Source organism: Cydia pomonella, chromosome 2 (assembly GCF_033807575.1).
Source record: "Cydia pomonella isolate Wapato2018A chromosome 2, ilCydPomo1, whole genome shotgun sequence".
Lineage (NCBI taxonomy): Eukaryota > Metazoa > Arthropoda > Insecta > Lepidoptera > Tortricidae > Cydia > Cydia pomonella.
Window position 1 is genome coordinate 9,741,151 of NC_084704.1, and position 19,402 is coordinate 9,760,552.

The following is a 19,402-nucleotide window of genomic DNA, read 5'->3' on the forward strand; positions in this document are numbered from 1 at the left end:
CCTGAAAGTAAAGGTCACGCCGAAAACACGCCGCCGCCACCTATTTATTGGCAAACGCCGCCGCCGATAATTGTTTAATCGGCGCACACTTCTAATTACCCGGTGAGCCCCTACTCAGAATTTAAAATTTTAGGTAAATATCTCCATCGCACTGACGGGGACAGCTCATAAAATTAGTGCGATAAGGATAACTGCAGCTCAAGCGAAAAATCCTGCGTACTATTCTCAGAAATAGAGGTTTCGTTCTCGACATTTTCCTCCTCTAAAATTTAACCAATGAGAATGGGAAAAAAATTATCTGTGATGACCGTTTTGATTTTTGCGTTTATTGTTGCTGATCTTGTATGCTAGGCGTCTGTTTACGGCGTATTTGTCTGTTAATATGCGTAGATACTGATAATATCGAACTCATTTAAAAAAAATATTCATCTAGGGCCAAAATCTAGAGAGGAAAAAAATGTCGAGAACCATTGTATGGAATAAGCACTAATGTATCCTCTTAAGTTAGGTATGTGGAAAAAATTACCATACATATTCAACTACTTACCTATGCTATACAAAGTGTACCTAGGTTTCGTTTTACAACAAGCAGTATCTATTGCAAGTTATGAGTGAATTAAACCTCTTAAGTCAGTGGTTCCCAAATGCTCCGACGCACCTAACAAAAACTGCCTAATTCAGGACCCACCCCTTGACCGTCCTAAAAAGGGGTACGAAATATCGCTCACGCTCAAATTACAGGGTGGTTAGGGCCCACTAAATATTCTCTCGCGACCCATAGTTCGGGAAATCCTGCTCTAAGTATATACGTACTCTATGTTTACCTATGTATGTAGTGATAAGCCTAGAACTTAATAAAGTGTCGTATATTTTTATTATTACATTTCAGCTCGAGTGGAGTCGCGATACTGCGTAAAGGTGTATCAGGATGAGTGTTACCCAGTCTATTGCAACTCGACCAAAACGTGGAAAATGACCTGTCCGTGCCGGGGCGACCTCTGCAATGGACCTAACACTGAGAGAGAGAACGAGGCCTTCGCTCTTCTCCCCAAATTAGTAGCTAAGACACACAATGCGCGGATCAAAAAAAGAACAGCTTATGCAGCACCACATTTAATAAAGCATGAAAGGAAGAACCGAATAATCAGCAACGATGACGCAGAAATTCACAATATGTCTAACCTTAGTTCAAAGGAGATGAATAACGTGACGCACGATAATAAACTTATTGTAACTGAAAATGATGCATCTAACATTGATGGTAATATGAATCAGCAATCCAGAAATATGCAGTCAGATCAACCAGTCAATATAATAGTCGAACAGCACAGTGAAGACAATACTCAAAGTACTGTTGCTAATATAGACAATATGCAGACATCGACTGCTGTCAATAATCCACTTATCGAAATTGAGATTCATGTCAGTGATCCAACAGAAAAACCGAATGCCATAAAAGAAGACGAGCCACCTTGCACCGACTCTCCAACTACGGCAGAATCCAACAAAGCAGGCAAAATTACAGAAGCTGCAAAAATTGAGGAATCGTCTCTGGCTACTACAGCTAAAAGCATGTTAGAGACTGATGCTGCTATGAAAACCACAGAAAATATGAATACCGTTGAAAGCGATACGGTCAAACCAACAGAAACTGTTCAACAGACTGCTATAGACACAAAATCCACAAACAAACTACATGCTGAACCACCGACGAGCACAACCGAAATCATGCCAAACGATCAAACCATGAATTCTATTGATCATATGCAAAATGATTCTCCACTTGTAAACCCAACAGACACCGTTCACATAAAAACTACAGAATTAATTAAAGTAGATCAACCGCCAACTATGGACACAGTGAAAGCAACTAGTGGTATTCCTACAGCAGAAGCTCTTCAACAAAACGGGAGCCCTCCTGTGTCTAAAGCTCCTGTTCTAGTTACAGAAAAACCTACTGAACCTACAACTATGGAAGCCACAACAGTCCCCACCATTTTGACCACTAGGGAGTCAATAACAATACAGACAACTACACCAGCACCTCGTCGTAAAAACAACTCAGTACGAATAACATTTAGTTACACGCTAATAGTTCTTATTTGCTCAGTAAATTTGTAGATTTAAGATTATTTTTATACCTGCTTAACTCACAAACAGCCGTATCATAGTTAAACCTATGTAATATTGATCTCTATGCTAACAACTTGAAAACAGTTGTAGGTATCTGTTTTAAGTGATATTTTATTATGGATTTTATTTCAAACGTATCAGTGTTCATCATTGTGATATTAGTGTAGTTTACAGTAAAGTTATAGCTATAAACTAATTGGCGATGCTATTTCAATACTGCTATGAAATAAAACTTGCACTTTACTTACATTATTAGTATTTTTTTTATTAAAATCAATCAAATGTGAAGTCATAATTGGGAGGTATACGTTCTCTGCTTGACTTAGGTTCCAAACTTTTGGATCCCTGAGCATATGCTTCTCTAATATCAGATTCGAATGGTTTGTGATTCTTAGCTTTTTTAGGCACAGGTCCATAGTAATCATATGTTGGAGGCGGAGCTACTTGCGCATGATAGGAATCATGTCTTCTTTTCTCCGTGTCTTTTTGTCGTTCATCAACTTCTTCGTCACTAATTTCATTTTGTATAGGACTTGGTTCACTGGTTTTTACGAAGTTTTTATACTGCACATTATATTTAGGTTTAGATTTCTTGCTCGTAAAATATAAACCTTTTTGTTCAGGTTCTAAATCGCTTATATTAGGAGGTGGGGAAGCATTTGCTATGGGCCTTACATCTGACCACGTGGGTGGCGGGGGAGTTTTTACTTTGGGTATTTTATCTGAACATGAATTCGAAGATGGAGACCCATCAGAAGATACCATGTTACCTTTATCATCAAAGAAATAGTTTGACTTGTCTTTACTAGAGCCTTGTATGGGAGCGAATTCGTCTATCCTTTTAGCTCTTTGCTGCTCAACATACTCTTCTTGCGTCATTTCCCTGAATTTCTTTAGTTTTCCTTCAACACCGTCTTTACCAATGTCCCATTCTCTGACGTAAGCCTCTCGCAACTTTTGTCTTTCTTTCTCTTGTTCTTCTTTAAGCTTCTTCTCTTTTTCTTTCGCAGCTGCTTCAGCTTCATCCTTTTGTTGCGTCAAAAATTGTAAGAGACATGTTGTGAAGTCTTTTTCTTCCTCTGTGAGTAAACAAAAAGAGACCAATGAAGTAAGAAATAAACATTTTGAGGAAGCGTGTTAAGAATGCACAAGTTTATACTCCGTACGCCTACAAAAATGAAAGTGACTGCAATGTTGGTTGTTTTCAATATTGAGTTTAAGTTGGTAAAAATAAGAAATTGTCGTCTCCCGTACAACAATTACCTATATTATATAATATAGCAGTAGTAGTAGCAAACTCTTTACTGTACAAAAACACATTATAAAAGTTACATACAATTAGGAAAAGCTAAGTAGAAAGGCGAACTTTATGTATAGCTATTTAATAAAATTACTCGCAGTAGTCGTGAAATAGTACATTACTATAGAGGACGGGAAACGAACGGTTGCAGGCCAAGTAGATATAGACGGCCGAGCGAGCGAGCTCGGATAGGGATACGCGGCCGGCAATCCCGTTTCTCGCCGAGATTTGTATACTGATTTTCTCAAACTTGCAATGAAATAATAATAAAATAAAATAATGATGATGATGATTGTTTCATGTCCTTATGTGATAGGTTATAAGTATCAAATTTTCGTTCCCCTTCAGGAAACCCAGAAATAATATTTTTAATACAGTTGCTCAAAAAGTGCTACTTTACGTAGCTGTTTAGCGTGCGGAAAGTTGGATTTCGCGAACTAGTGCTTTTTACTTTTCCACTTGTTCCAATTCATGACTACTTATTGATGAGTGTTAACGTTAGTTTCCTTTAAAAATCGTAATCAACATAAAAACCTACTGTTAATGTAAAAATAATAAATATAAGCATATTTCATATTTTATTACTTACCTCTTCATCATTATAACACTTTTATTTTTTAATATTGAATATTGAAAAACCGTTCTTAATAAGTTGTCTGAATGGAACGGAATAGCTGCCGAAATGCCTGTTAAAGCAGAGGCGTTTTTTTTACTGCAAGAATGTTTTAAGTTTCCAAAGGCAACATTCGATATTGTTTTCATACAATTTAAATATACGATATACAAATAATCGTAAATAACGATATTAAGGTAATAATAGTATAATCTTTTATATTTACAATTGTTTCTGTCTTATAGTCCATATAGAACATGCATAAAAAATTACTTGTTATTTTTTCGCAACTGTATTAAAAAAAGGCGTTCGATACACGTGCAGAAATGTCATTCTTCACTGGTCCCGAGTCTTGCCTTGTCTTGCGCTTGATTCTCGGTACTCGTGACGTAATGACATACTTTCCGCACTAGCATCAAAATGTACTATTAATACAAAAAAGAAAAAAAAAGAAAAAAGACAAAAAAGCAGTATGGCAGAATTTTGCTTATAGGTTTCTTATGGTTGAATGCCAAGACGTGCCATAATTTGACGTTTAAAAACAAAAGAAAGTTACCTAACAGGCCTAGGTGTGTAAGGCTGTATGAAATTCCTTTACATATCATCTTCACTCATTGCACTTGATATGTAGTATTTCCGGACCTAATTTGAAGTAAGTCATATCTACATTTAATTACAAGTTTGAGAAAAGTACTTTGTTTATACTCGGCCAAATGTGCAATAGATGGACTCGTATCTTCGAAGGCCTCCCCTAATGGGTTAGCCTTCAAACTAACTCGTTCATCTATTGATCACTTTTTTCTAGCCTCTTCAACAATGAACTATTATAACTTCGGATTAGAAAGTTCACTTTTCATAAAGCGGGGTTGAAATTTAAAATACCTATGTAACTACCGATGACGACTGTTACCCACGTTTTTCAGTAAAGACATAATCTAAAAGATTTAACACGCGTTCTTTATTATTCATATTTATTTTACTTTCCTTGAAAAAGTAGAGTGCGGGGAATTCACCCTTTTTTACTCTCGGACATATTGGCGCTATACGTTCGTTCGTGCGCCAAAGTATCTCGGGTGCAATGGATCACTTTCGACCCATTCGACCCTCGAATAATTAAGTATTGTTACGAAGCGAAATACCCCCGGTGTACGCGAGAGGCGCTATGCATGTGTTTACCTTTGTTGGGTTCCTCGGGCGGCAGGCCGGCGCGGGCGCGCTGGCGGGCCCTGGCGGCGGCCACGCGCGCGGCCAGCAGCTGGTCGCGCCGCGCGCGCCGCCGCTCCGCCTCCTGCTGCGCCGCCAGCGTCTCCGCGCGCTCCCGCTTCAACGCCTCCATCTGCTTGCGCCGCTCGGCCTCGTCGGTGCTGAACGAGAAGTAGCCGACGCCGTGGATGCGGGCCTCTGTAACGAGTGGATACAATCAACAAACTAGAGATATCGTTTCAGAAGAGAGCGATTTAGGTATGAAGTTTCGAGTTACCAAAAACTTAAGTAGAGAGCTGTACTTACCTACTATACTACTACTTGTTTTAACTTTGTAGTAAATAAATGCTCATGTGTAACCCGAACGTCATTTTTAACACCATTAAAATAAGAGACCACATGATGAAATCTAAGAAAATTGAAATCTCCGTATTTACTTTTTTTACTGAATCAAATCCCTGTTAGTCTGTTATACAGTGAATAATGTAAGACATCAAAGTATTGTACAAACCATCGAAGAGCAAGTCTTGGTAATGTATATCCTTGTCTTTAGCGAGTAGTTCTCGTTCCTTCTGGTCCCATTTTTCACGCAAAGACTGCAAATAGTCATTCGTTTTTTGCACCAATAGAGGTTTCTCAACTAGAGGAACTTCCTGGAATACAATAAATGAAATATTAGTTTAGTTATGCGAACTTAGAAAAAATGCTAAATATGATTTATGTAAAATATACCTAACACAACACGTTTTTAAAAATCAGGAACACACATGCGGCGCAAGTCGAGGCTTTTTACAAACCACAACCAGTGAGCTGTCAGGTTGAGTGTTTGTTAGTTACTAATCATTCATAGCATGGAACAATTATCTACATTTCCATGAAACATTAAAAAAATATGGGTTATATAATCATATTCTTACTTATCTTACATACATTAATTACGTTACATTAGTATCACATACATTCTGAGGTGTTTCATCCCTCGTGTCTTCCTGTTCCCTGGCCATGGCGCGCATGAGTTCCTGGTCGCGCTTGACATACAGCTCCAGGTCGGACTTGTGACACTTGCGTGTTCTGCCCAGACAGTCTGTGAATTCGGTCCTGTAAACCACACGCACATAAATTACATGCAAGGTACTGGCACAGATCTATTGATTGTGTAAGATGTGTAAAGCCTAATACAATTTCGTGCTTCGAATTGCACAGCTAAACGAGATGGCGCTTTACGGCTCTTATAAGGTAACTGTGACTGTCGAAAGTTGACGTTTGACAGTTTAGTGACCACAAAACATAGGGGCCGTGCGCGTTGGAGGGTCTGCCATCTTGTGGCCTGAATCGGAACAATAAACATGTACATTTACACGTCACGTGTTTTCTTGTGCATAGTAGATTCTGCCATCTTGTGGGCTACATCGGAACAATAAACATCACATTTACGCCTCGCGCCAAAAATCTGACGGCTCCTGTGCTGCCTCCTACAGTTCATGCACGCTCCCTATACGGCGCAGTACAGCGCCATCGGTTTTTTTTTTTTTTTATGGTAGAAGAGGCAAACGAGCAGACGGATCACCTGATGGTAAGCGATTACCGCCGCCCATGGACACCTGCAACACCAGAGGGGTGCGTTGTGCGTTGCCGGCCTTTAAGATGGGAGTACGCTCTTTTCTTGAAGGTTTGAAGGTCGTATCGGTCCGGAAATACCGCAGGCGACAGTTCATTCCACAGTTTAGCTGTGCGAGGCAGAAAGTTCCTGGAAAAACGCACAGTTGGACTGCCAACCATCTAAGTGGTGAGGATGGAAATGTTGTCGCGTAGGGCGATGGCGAAAAGAAGCGGCAGGGATTAATCCGAACAATTCCTCGGAGCACTCCCCGTTGTACATGCGATAGAAAATGCAGAGCGAGGCCACATCTCTACGCAGCATACTCTACTCTACAGCTACTCTACGGTTGCGCCTTTCAAAATAGAGGGCACATTTTTGTCTTAGACTACCTCCCTCCTCTCTCTCTCTGCAATAAGGTACCGGTTACATTCTTGTTTACTGTTAAGTTTTGATATCTACAGTTAAATGTTCAATGTTATATGTTCAAAATGTGCAGGAAGCTTAAGGTAACCATAGAAAACCAACGACGTAGCATTGAAATTGCATCTTAAACACAATAATGTTCAGTTTTACGAGTATTATTATTTGTACAATGCTAATATCTGTAGTGTATTTGATACAGAAGTGGGCTCCTAATTTCGTCGAAGTTATATTTTTCTACGGTTCGTAAAATCTAACACTAAGCAATCTATGTAATTCTTTTTTTTCCGATTTTTCGTTGTGGGGCGATGAGTCAATATGTATTAATGTGCAACTTAACATAAAATAACGCCACTGATTCTTACACAAATAAAAAATATTAAAAAAATTGGCTATTATAAGTTTAATTGGACATTAATACACAAGAACTATCAAGACTTCCTCCCCTCGTTTGTAAAAAAATGAGACATCCTTCACCCGTAATCGTTTTACGTATTAAATGAATAGCAAATAAACTGCAATTAACAATTTACCCCCTTATTCATAAACGAGTACTAAAGTTACGATGCCGCTAATAATCGTTTGTCCCTTCCCGACGTATTGGTATGATGGAAAGGGACAAACGATTATTTGCGGGATCTTAACTTCAGTACACGTTTATGAATAAGGGGGTAAATCTTCACCACTTAGATGGTTTGCAGCCCCGAACTGTGCGTTTCTTCAGTAACCTTCTGCCTCGCACAGCTAAACTATGGGATTAACTGTCGCCTGCGAGCTGCGGTATTTCCGGACCGATAAGTCGTCAAGAAAATAGTGTACCTACTCCCATCCTAGATGCCGGTAACGCACTTACAACCCATCTGGTGTTGCGAGTGCCCATGGGCGACGGTAATCGCATACCATCAGGCGATTCGTCTGCTCGTTTGAAACCGGAGAAGCGCGAGTCGGACTCGCCCACTGAGGGTTCCGTAAAAATTTAACTTTTTTTTTTTAATTTATAATTTTCAGCTTTTTCCCTGTACAAGTATAAAACAATATTACTTGGCAAATTTATTATAATTTCGCGGCATAAACGGCTGTATATATTTTTTATGTTAACTTAGAAGTTTGAATTTTTCACAGCTTCAAGGGACTGTAGACCTGATGAGTATATGATTATAATTTCAACTCGATTCCTCTACGCGTTCCCGAGATAAAGGGTCTTGAACTCTTGACAGACAGACGAACAACAAAGTGATTCTACAAGGGTTCTGTTTTATCCTTTTGAGGTACGGAACCCTAGCGAGGCGAGGAAGTCTTTGAAGTCTTAGATACATTTTCTTAGCTCAGCTAGAGGATTATTGCATAAGCTTTTCAAGTAAAGATACTTTTCTCAAACTTGCTATGAAATGATGACATGACTTACGTCAAATTAGGTCCGGAAATACTATATATCAGGTGCGATGAGTGAAGATGATATGTAAAGGAATTTCATACTGCCTTACACACCTAGGACTGTAAAGCAACCTTCTTTTGTTTTTTAACGTCAAATTGTGACACAACATCTTGGCATCCAACCATCAACTAGCTTCTACTATCAGTTAGCTTGGTACGGTGATAATATTCGTTACTAAGCAACGGCGGTGGCGCATCGCGCAGGCGCGCGGACTTACGCGCGTAAGATTGTACACCGCTGGTAGAGTGGCGAGCCGAGTAGGTCGCCACAAAACAAATTAACTTCAATTTTTTTGTTTTAATTGCAAGTATGAGAAAAGCACTATACATATCTCGGCGAGAAACGGGGTTGCCGGCCACGTATCTCTATCCGGCTTCGCTACGCTCAGCCGTATATATCTACTTGGCCTGGAACCCTACGTTTCCCGGCCTCTATAGTAATGTACTATTAACTTACCATTCATTGTCATCGTCGTCAACACTCTGATACACATCATTCTCGGGCGGTGGACTGAGCTCTTCTTCCGCCTCCTGCAGCTTTTTGGACTGGAAGTCCACCAGAAATCTACCACTCAACTCTGAATTCCCAGAACTGTCCGCCAAGTGCTCATACAACTCTGCCTTCTTTTCTAACGCCTGTCTGGGGGATAAATACGACATTAAAAATACCCACCTCCTAGAACCAATGAACCAAGCTCATCTCTTAGAATAAACCAGTATACAGCTGTTTTACTGCCAACTTAATATTGTCAGGTGACAATCAAAACTGCAGTATTTTTCAAACACAAAGGGTACAATTTTAATAACAAAACTTTCGTGAGACACAGACATTTTAACTATATTAAAAACGGGTCACCCACCTATAATAAGTCGAAAAAGCTCAAGCAAAAACGGGTCACTCACCTATAATAATATAAGTCGACAGCTCGCGTTGACGGACCGGCGGAGAAGAATATGTGAGTGACCCGTTTTTAATATATTTAATACAGTTTCATCTCAATACAATTTTGGGAGATTGGTGATTTAATATTATATAGATCGTGTCATTCACGAAGACGCGTGCCTTGACTCGTATTGTCATATTAATAAAGGTTAGATTTGACAAATTTCCGCGTCATGGCGGATGACACAAACTATAAATTGTATGACGATGACACCTGTCACCGTACCCTTCGTGTTTGAATTACTATCACAGGTAAGACCCATAATAAACCATGAACCATGCTAGTACAGTCTTTATAGTATTAAATATCGACATGGACAAAGTGGCAAAAATATGTACACACTACCTTTAGACCTGGTTCCCACTTGTCGGATGTCGGGCCCGGATTTTAATGTCCTAGTTGCAGGCAAATCGGTGTCGGCCAAGTGTGAATAGCTTCATATAAAATGTTCTGCCACTGGGACATCCGGTTAAATCCGGATCCTACATCCAACAAGTGAGAACCAGGTATTGATGATGATGATGTCCTCCCAGACGCATCCGTCGACGGCGACACCCGGACAAATCAGGTATTTTTTAAATTCTGACGTGCATGGGCTCAAACGTGACTTGCGAAACCGAGTTTTGTTTTAAACTTTCGGCCGCAAGTCATACAGTAAAGCTCGCCATTTGAGTCGTAAGTGTATAAGAGGACTTAGGCCGAGATTTTCGAAGCTGGCGTTTAGCGTCAAGATCTTCGAGGCGTGCACTTTCGAAGTCGTTGAGACCAGTGTTGATCGCAGTTCGCCAGTCCGATCTCCGAGTTGCAAGATCCTCCCACGGCTCACACAATATGCCTGTCCTGTGGCCGACAGGTGGCGTTTCAGGACGTCCTTGTACCGCAGATATTGTCCACCAGCCTTGCCTTTACCCGAAGCTAGCTCGGAGTAAAACACAAATTTAGGCAATCTTGATGGCGGCATGCGTACAAGGTGTCCACACCAACGCGGTTGACCTTTCATGAGTAGGCATTCTATACCCGTCATGCCAGTACGACGCAGATCCTCCGAATTTGGAACACGATCCTGCCATCTCAGCCGAAGAATTGCCCGGAGACACTTTAGATGAAAAGAGTCAAGACATTTGATGTCTCCCTTGTACAGACACCAGGTCTCCGAAGCATAAAGCAACAGAAGTAAAATTATTGCTTTGTAAACGGCGAGTTTAGTGTCGAGGCTGAGGTCGTGTCATTTCCAAACTCGTTGATTGAGTCTGCCAAAGGCTGCAGTAGCTTTCGCAATCCTTGAAGATATCTGAGACTCAAGTTGTCATTACGCAATAGACTTCAACGGCAACGAAAAGTTCCTACTTCTTCTAAAGCGTTGTCTCTAAGGTGAACAGCAGCATCGTTCGCAGATTTTCCAAGTGCAGGTTGTTTAAGAACCAGAACCAGGTATTAATTTATAGGCAATAAGGTTTTGTATACATACTTTTGACACTTTGTTCGTGTGATAAGTGTTTAATACCTTGACTGTACCAAAATAAGGTTAATTTTTATTAATTTATTTTTTATGATTAGGTAGTGACTTTTGGTTATCACTAGATAATAACACAAATATGAAATTATAAAAGCACTTACATACGATGGCTTAGTTATCAATTGATTTTATTATAATAAAATAAAATTAAAAAATGAGGGATAACAGAATACCACCAATTAGTGGCCTGGCCTTTTCTCGAAGTCTTCTAGAAATCGATTTTCACTCATGTCATCTCAGTAGGCCTAAGATGGACGGCTCTTTATCATTTGTCACCATGTCTGTCACGTTCTAACAAGTATGTAAGTGCGAAAGTGACAGGCATAGTGACAAGTGATAAAAATGGAACCATGCTTCCACCGCAGATATGAGTAAATATGGAATCAAGCATTCAGTCAACACAAATATATGAGATGATAAGCGCGAAAATGGTGGGGGTAGTTACTGTGACGTCATAAAGTCGGCAGTACAAAGTTTTTTTACTTTTTTCTTTTATATATATATCATTTACATTATTAAAATATATATATATACATATATATATATATATTATATATATATATATATATATGTATATCATGTGGGGTACCAAATGAAAGGACTTTGTGAGTACATAGTTTACAAATATATAACATACTATAACATTTTCACTACTTGGTCTTACAAATTATTAGGAAACGTTAAAAAATTTGACAATCCAGAGTTGACTTTTAACTGCTCTAAACTGAAAATAGCTGAATGGATTATTCGAAATATTATATCAAATGACTGTGAATATCCACTATACAGGGCATCCCAAGACTACGGGACATCAAGGGAAAGTACCTCAAATATCGTATATAGGATATTTTGCTCAAAAAAGAATTTATGTTATTTTTTAATCTCAGTAATTCTGCATTTAAAGGTTTTCTAAGAATTACTTGCTTCGCCTGGGAATCGAACAGACTTAAATGTGAAAAAAAACATCCCTATTTTTACTATGCCAATCGAAAGAATGGACAAAAAATAATAATTCTTCATAAGTAACATAGTATTTTAAAAGAAAGGAACAACGCAAAATGTTTGAGACAAAATTTTAAGTCCGTTCGAATCCCAGACGGAGCAAGTAATTCTTAGAAAGTCTTTAAATTACTGACTTTTAAAAACAACATAAAGTCTTCTTTCAGCAAAATATCCTATCTACGATATTTAAGGTACTTTCCCTTGATGTCCCATAGACTTGGGACGCCCTGTATAATGTCTAAAAATAATTAACCAGATATATCTAGAAATAATAATAGTACATCAAGTTGAATAACAGTATGTGCTTACGTGCTTACTTGATGTACTTCTCTTATTATTTTATATTTCTGGTTAATTCTTTTTGAACATTATATACACCGTGTCCAATAAGTTCGAATACAGTTATGATCCTTAATAAAATAAATTTACGCGTAGTTTATGTTATGAAAATTATATTAAATGAAAGCCACATTTATATACAATATTTACAACAAATGTTTTGGAATAACTCCACCTTTAACTTTTTTTACAAGTTTCAAACGTTTCTCAAAAGAGTCACAAGCGGCACGCACCGCATCCATCGGCATATCGTCCCATATTTGCATGATAACCTTTTTAAAATGGCTCAGGTTTGCGACTTTATAATTATTTAGTTTCGAGAGCATGTATGACCATACGAAATAATCTAGTACGTTTAAATCTGGAGAACTTGGTGGCCATTCAGTTTTCGGCAAAAAATCGGTCAAATTAGCCTTGCACCAAGCTTGAACAGCGTTTGCCGTATGCGACGGAGCTCCGTCTTGTTGGAAAACATAATAATCGTCTGCAAACATATTTTTTAAATTTGGGGCAACATTTTTCTCCAAAACCTCCGATTTATAGTATGCCGCATTGATTTTGACGCCTTTATCAATAAAAACTAGAGGCAGTTTGCCCCTCTTACAAAAAGCACCCCAAACCATCACTGATGGTGAGCTCTGGAACCTAGGCACATTCTTTTCATACTCTGGAATGTCTTCTATCCGTGCTGCCCACAACCGGTCGTTCTGGGCGTTATGAGGCTGCTCTAACACAAAGAGTTTCTCGTCTGAGAAAACAAATTCGTCACCTGCGTGCCAAGAAAGTATGGTGCTACATCTTTCTACTCTCTTTTTCTTGGTTGCATCTGAAATGCCATGTACTTTTCGTTTTTTATAAGCATGACATCCAAGATCTTTTTTCAATATATTATGTACAGATCCCCTGGAAATTTTCAGATCAGCAGCTAATTTTCTAATAGATCGGTGTTTTTTCCGCCGAATTCGCTCTCTTATAGCCTTTACCACTTTTTCAGTTCTAGCTGAGCGGGGCCGACCGGATCTTTTCCTGTCCTCTGTAGAAGAGATCTCTTTATACCTTTTTATAGTAGTATAAACCAGATTCCGTTTAATTCCATGCGGTTGTAACGCCTTGAATATAGCACATGGCCTGTCGCCTTTAAGGAATTTTCTAATAATTTCTTCACGAACGTACTTCATCGTGTATTCAAGCCAAACTAAAAATACGTGACTCATGAAATTATAGTACTATGTTTATGTCAATATACTTTTTAAATTAAAATAAGAATTTTATATCCAGCGATCCGTATGTCTATACAGCAAGTGCTAAAAGTTTGTATTCGAACTTATTGGACACGGTGTAGAGGATATCCACAGTCAATTGGTACGTATTTTGGAATAATCTATTCAGGATAGTTTTCAATCTAGAGCAGTCCAAAATCAACTCTGGGTTGTGAAATTTGCATTAAAACTATATTTACCCATACCTATATTACCCAAGACAAGATGACATAAATGAAAAGTAACCTAAAACCTGTTCCACCGCCCTGCTACATCAGTACATCACCATCATCACAATTAAAAAATAAGAGGGCTTCTCAATCATAACATTGCTCATTCCTTTTTATTTAAGGTGAATGTGGGCAAGACCGTCTACAAGGCAAGTCCGTCAACACATTATAACTTTTGAATTAGAAAGCGTTTGCCGCTTTGGCAACTGGCTTTGACAACGAACTTCAGAGCAATCCACGTAAACAAGTCATTACGTGTATGGAACTCGAAGTGCTAGTGTGACAGTCTCTGCAAATAAAATTGTTGAAAATAGTTTTGACAAGATTTGCACCAGAAATTGACTACGTAAGTAATATAAGACCCGGCAATCTTTATTATGTGTTTAAATTACCAGATATTGGCTTAGTTTTGTAATTATACGTCCCATCATCCATCACATTAAAATTTTGCTAAGTTGGAGAGTCCGTCTACTATGCACCAGGCAAGTCCGTCATCCGTCCGTCCGGCAAGACTTTCCTTGAATCAGAGGTTACCAACTGTTAAATGGCTTAAATATTATTTATTACCTACGATTTTATAAGGTTACTACAGATACGCATCTTTACGACATTGCGCATGATGTTTGTGTTTTGTGTTTATTAACAATTTTAATCTCGAAACTACTAAAGAAATGTGATCTTCATCCTCAGCACTATGTAACCGAAAATACAAATAAGAAAATACCTATTAAGTAAATAAATAAATAAATATTGGCCGCAAACAAAGCATAGCTTAGCTTTTACTATTGGTGCTAGGCAACGACATATACAAACTTATATAGATAAATACATCAAAAACAAATATGACTGGAGGAACAAATATCTGTGTAGATTATACAAGCAAATGCCCCTACCGGGATTCGAACCCATGATCATCGCCTTCATATGTTATATTATTATATGTATGACACATATTATTACCCTTTTTACTCCTCTTGAATTTTAGAATACGGTTGTAGTCATATTTTCTTGACAGTTTTGAAGATTAAAATCATTGCAGCCATATTAGTCCGTACGTATTTTTTTATTTCGGAACATTTATTGTACTTATCGTGGTTGAGGCGTTTTGCCTACACCGTGATACAAGGTTACGCGCCACGCCAACGCTGTACCGCGCTATGTGACGTGGGTTCTTCACCTTACTTATCCTGAAAATTTACGTATGTAGGGTACCTACTTGTGTTATGGAGTTTGATTTGCCAATCACTATTTGATTTAAACTTAAACGGTGTTCGTAGTTTAAAATTGCTTCTACTATGAGTTTATTTATGTAACCCTCTTTGACCTCCGTAAATTTAAAACAACGAGTAAATTTAAAATGACTATTGGTATTTTATTTGAGAAGTCCAAAAAATAAGTACGTATAATTATTTTCCAAAAAAGGTTTACCACCCCATTTACGTAATATATTACCTTACCTTACCTTACCTTTTAATAAGAAAAATTGTGTTTATTTCGAATCTAAACCCTATATTAACAAGTTTAGAGTACACTTTTCATTGTCTTGTTTCATTCTTTGTAAGGATTCGAATACGAACACATAAGCACCCATAGTATGGCTAATATCGTTACTAGACGGACTTAAACTACACGGGAAGTCCGTCTACTCGCCGAATTTTTAAAAATACTATTGTTTTTGCTTAATTTATGATTAAAATGATCTGTCACTATAGCTTAACTATTATTTATGAAATTCTTCATCGTATGTGATTACAAGCGGTCACGTAAGTGAATAATTAACGGAGCTAGAATACTCCAATGTAAAAAATAAATAAAGTATGCCGGTCTTGCCCACAGTCACCTTAGTGTAGGTTATATGTTTTTATCCTCTAAATGATGTACTATGCCATTTGTCTTTTTGATACTTTGTTGTACTGTTGAGGAAATTGATTCTTTAGCAATTTGCGGTTCAAGTAAATTTGGTTGTACATACTTATGGTTAGAGTCCAATGGAAAGTGAACCGTAAACTGCTAACAAATCAATTTCCTCAACTGTACGTGTTATTTGTTTGTCACCTTTTTCTTACTTTCTTCCCACATCTTGTAATGTTAAACTGGAAGAGATCCCCCAAAGGGACAAGTTTGCTTTTGTCTATATAAGTAACCAATCATTACATGAAATTAAAAAATAAGAGGGCAACTTAATCATTAAATTGCTCTTTTTTTATGGAGGATAGGCAGGTGTTTGACCACGATCACACCTGATGGTAAGTGATGATGCGGCCTAGTGGAGCACGCTTACCTATGCTTATTTTCCTTTTAATTTAGTGTAGGTAATATATTTTTGCCTACACTAAATAAAAAGCCCCACCACCCATGCTTACGAACAGGCAGGATGAAAGTTATGCATCCAGCTTACAGAAAACCGCAGCCAAACAACACTAGACCCTACTCATAGTGTTGTGTTCCTGCCGGTAAGTAAGGTTGCCACAGCTCAACGAGGGGGGGGGCGGGTTTAGGGTCGGCAACGCGCATGTAACTCATCTGGAGTTGCAGGCGTACATAGGCTACGGAGACTGCTTACCATCAGGCGGGCCGTAGGCTTGTTTGCCACCGACGTAGTATAAAAAAAAAAAACCTTGCAATGTCTAACACGTGTGTGGCAAATAATAAAGAATTATAATAAATAATTAAGAATTATTTGCATCAGATCTTTCAGCCACTTAAGTGCTACAGTGGGTTTGTAAAGTAATCAAATCAGTTTGTACCCCATAGATTAGCTGATTTCGCCATGATGTTTTCAAGAAAATTCAGGCATATTTAACCTGTCTAAAAAATTGGTGTTTTTAAGAAAAAATAATTAGGGTTTCATTCTTATGCAGGGATATCACTAGATAATATCACAATTAAGGTTTTAAGGGGATCATGAAGGGCTACTTCATTATGAGATATTAACATTTTACATACTTAGCTTTTCTACATGCTTCAAGTTCTTCAGTGTCAACTGCTTTAAGATTATCCTTAAAGGTCCTTTTCTCCTGATCTTTATAATTTTTGCTGCTAGTCTTGGCAACTGGAGGTTTATAGTTTTCAACTCGATACTGTGGCAAATGTTTTTTCTCATGTACCTCTTCCTGTTTCTTTAATAATTCTGCCCTCAAACTCAATAACTAAAACAATAAGGTAGTTATGAAGACCTAACCAATATTTAGGTCATTCTAAGTTAAGAGGTAATTGCTTACAAGAAAATGCGGCACCACATAAATGTTAACATTTTGATCTAATTATACAATATTTTTATTAAAACAAAATCTCCTGCAACATCACCAGTCATTTCTTTATTTTTTTACCATTTTAGACAAGACCAGGGGAAAGACTACTTTTTTCATATAATTACAGAGAGTAGTCTCTCACCTGATCTCTTCAAAAATGGTATAATAGACAATTATCTCTTTTTATAAAACTGCTACTCAATTTCTCCAAAATATCAACAATGCACAATGTTAATATAGTACATTACGATACAAGTGCGAAAAATAGGAAATTCGAAACGAGTGGCGATAAATTAAAACACGACCGAAGGGAGTGTTTTAAATCGACACAAGTTGCGAATTACCTATTCGCACATGTATCGTACAACGTTTTACAGTACATATGGCCCTTTAAATGTTCGACACAGTAACGTAATATGCTACTTCTCGCACTAGTGCTATAAAGTAGCCCCATATGTACTGTAATTCAAGTTTTCACTTCTGCCGGCACTCCCGGAGTGCAACCCGTTGTTTTTTTTAAAGTATGTTTATGTATGATGGGCATTGATAATACCTCTTAAAAATTAAAAAAAAAATATTTATTCAATCAAGAGTAATTTAGAGATAACATATAGTATTTAGTACCTCTTTTTAAGTAAATCATTACCTGTGTTAAGAGCTGCTGTGCTGTGCGCTCTTTTCTTAGTTCAACAAAAATCTTAATTGTAATAAAATCCAATGAAACAATAAATTAATACAAAAATATTATATCTTGAAATAATATTAAAACATGAGTTTGGTGTACCTGTGTTTTTCGTTTTCGTATTATTGCGTGTATATAATGTATGTAAGTTTATTCAAATTCAGTAATGTTTAGTAATATGTTTTCAATATTTTGGTAAGTTTTCTTTTTTATCCAGTCCATTATTATTTTTTTGCATTTATTATAAGGTAAATGGTAAATGTTTATTTGTTTATTGATGAAGTTATACAATTTTGCAGACCTGGTGGTGAATTGTCTACTCGCAAAGGTAGTGTTAATAGACGTAGTTGGTATAATATTATCTTTTCTTCTTCTATTTTGTACAATGGAATTAAAGTGCATAGATTTGTGCAGTCTTAGGGTGGTAAATAGAATATATAGTTTTCTAACAGATAAAATGTCAGATAACTTATACAGGTATGTGGTAGGGTATCTAAAAGGCTTGAAGTGAATTACTTTTAATAGACACCTTTGGGTTCATTCAAGTTCTAGAAATGTCATTTTTGTGGCACCTCCCCAAACTGGTATGCAATAAGTAAGAATAGATTGGGCTAGGGTTAAATACATCTGTTTCAGTAAGTTTTTGGAGGCTATGTGTCTCAGGTTTTTAAAGATAACTTAGAATCACCCATTTATCAGTTTATACCGTCACCACAATGGATACTAATCTGGTGCTAATATTTTAAAACCACATGCTAAAATTTGTAAATCATTTATATTTATTTGTTTGGTAGGCCATCATAGCAATGCTTGAAGATTTGCAGATGATTTACAGATTAAAGTAACTCTACACCTACAGATATGAAACAAAGGAATAGTAAACGTTAAGTTTCTATTGTGATTAGAATATTCCACAAATCAAGGGTCTACTGTATAATTTTGAATACAAAAAAAAACAATTACGAATCCGCTTACCGAAGACTTATTGAATGAGATCTTTTTTGATCCCTTGTCATTCATGATTGATCAACTAATTTTTTCAATAAAATAAATACTTATATCATAGAGACATTGTGCAATCACGCAACGCAAAGAAATAAATCATTAAATAAATTATAAATAATGACTTAGTTTAATGACACTGACACTAGATGAGAACCAAAGAGCATATAATCACTACGTTCTAGATGAGAACAATCACTCACTTTGACTAGAAAAAGAGCGATCGGATATTGCGAAATGATACACGTTTCAGTCTCTAATGCTAGTGATACAACCAGATATAACTAAATTCAAAATTGTTGTTCTAAACTGAAAGTATATACACGTATACGGAAGTAGAAATATGTTCAAAATAATATATGATTATTTCTGGTTTTCTTGGTTCTGTCCACTGTCAAGTTTATTATCTGAAAAGAATTACATTATTCGGGGCGTTTTCGGAACACACATCAGCTGGACTATAAGTGATAATTA

General features: G+C 37.3%; 2 protein-coding genes across 3 annotated transcripts in view; one reads left to right on the forward strand and one right to left on the reverse strand.

Annotated features, from left to right (window-relative positions):
• LOC133533545 (uncharacterized) overlaps positions 1-2,380 on the forward strand; it is a 29,625-nt gene extending 27,245 nt beyond the window's left edge. The window contains exon 4 of the mRNA XM_061872534.1: positions 890-2,380. Within this exon, the coding sequence (XP_061728518.1) occupies positions 890-2,121 (1,232 nt within the window). The 3' untranslated portion in view covers positions 2,122-2,380. The remainder of the gene's footprint in view (positions 1-889) is intronic.
• Positions 2,373-19,087, reverse strand: LOC133533481 (coiled-coil domain-containing protein 174). 2 transcript variants are annotated; one of them, XM_061872475.1, is made up of 8 exons: positions 18,902-19,087; positions 17,891-17,941; positions 16,940-17,142; positions 9,161-9,343; positions 6,209-6,347; positions 5,761-5,902; positions 5,223-5,447; positions 2,373-3,212 (listed from the first exon to the last, which is right to left on the reverse strand). In XM_061872475.1, exons 1-8 carry the CDS (start codon positions 18,944-18,946, stop codon positions 2,407-2,409), a joined length of 1,794 nt encoding a protein of 597 aa, XP_061728459.1. In that variant the 5' UTR covers positions 18,947-19,087; the 3' UTR covers positions 2,373-2,406. The 2 variants fall into 2 exon arrangements, with proteins under 2 accessions (XP_061728459.1, XP_061728463.1); XM_061872479.1 differs by lacking the exon at positions 17,891-17,941 and having other exon boundaries at positions 18,902-19,086.
• Between the last annotated feature and the right edge of the window lie 315 nt (positions 19,088-19,402).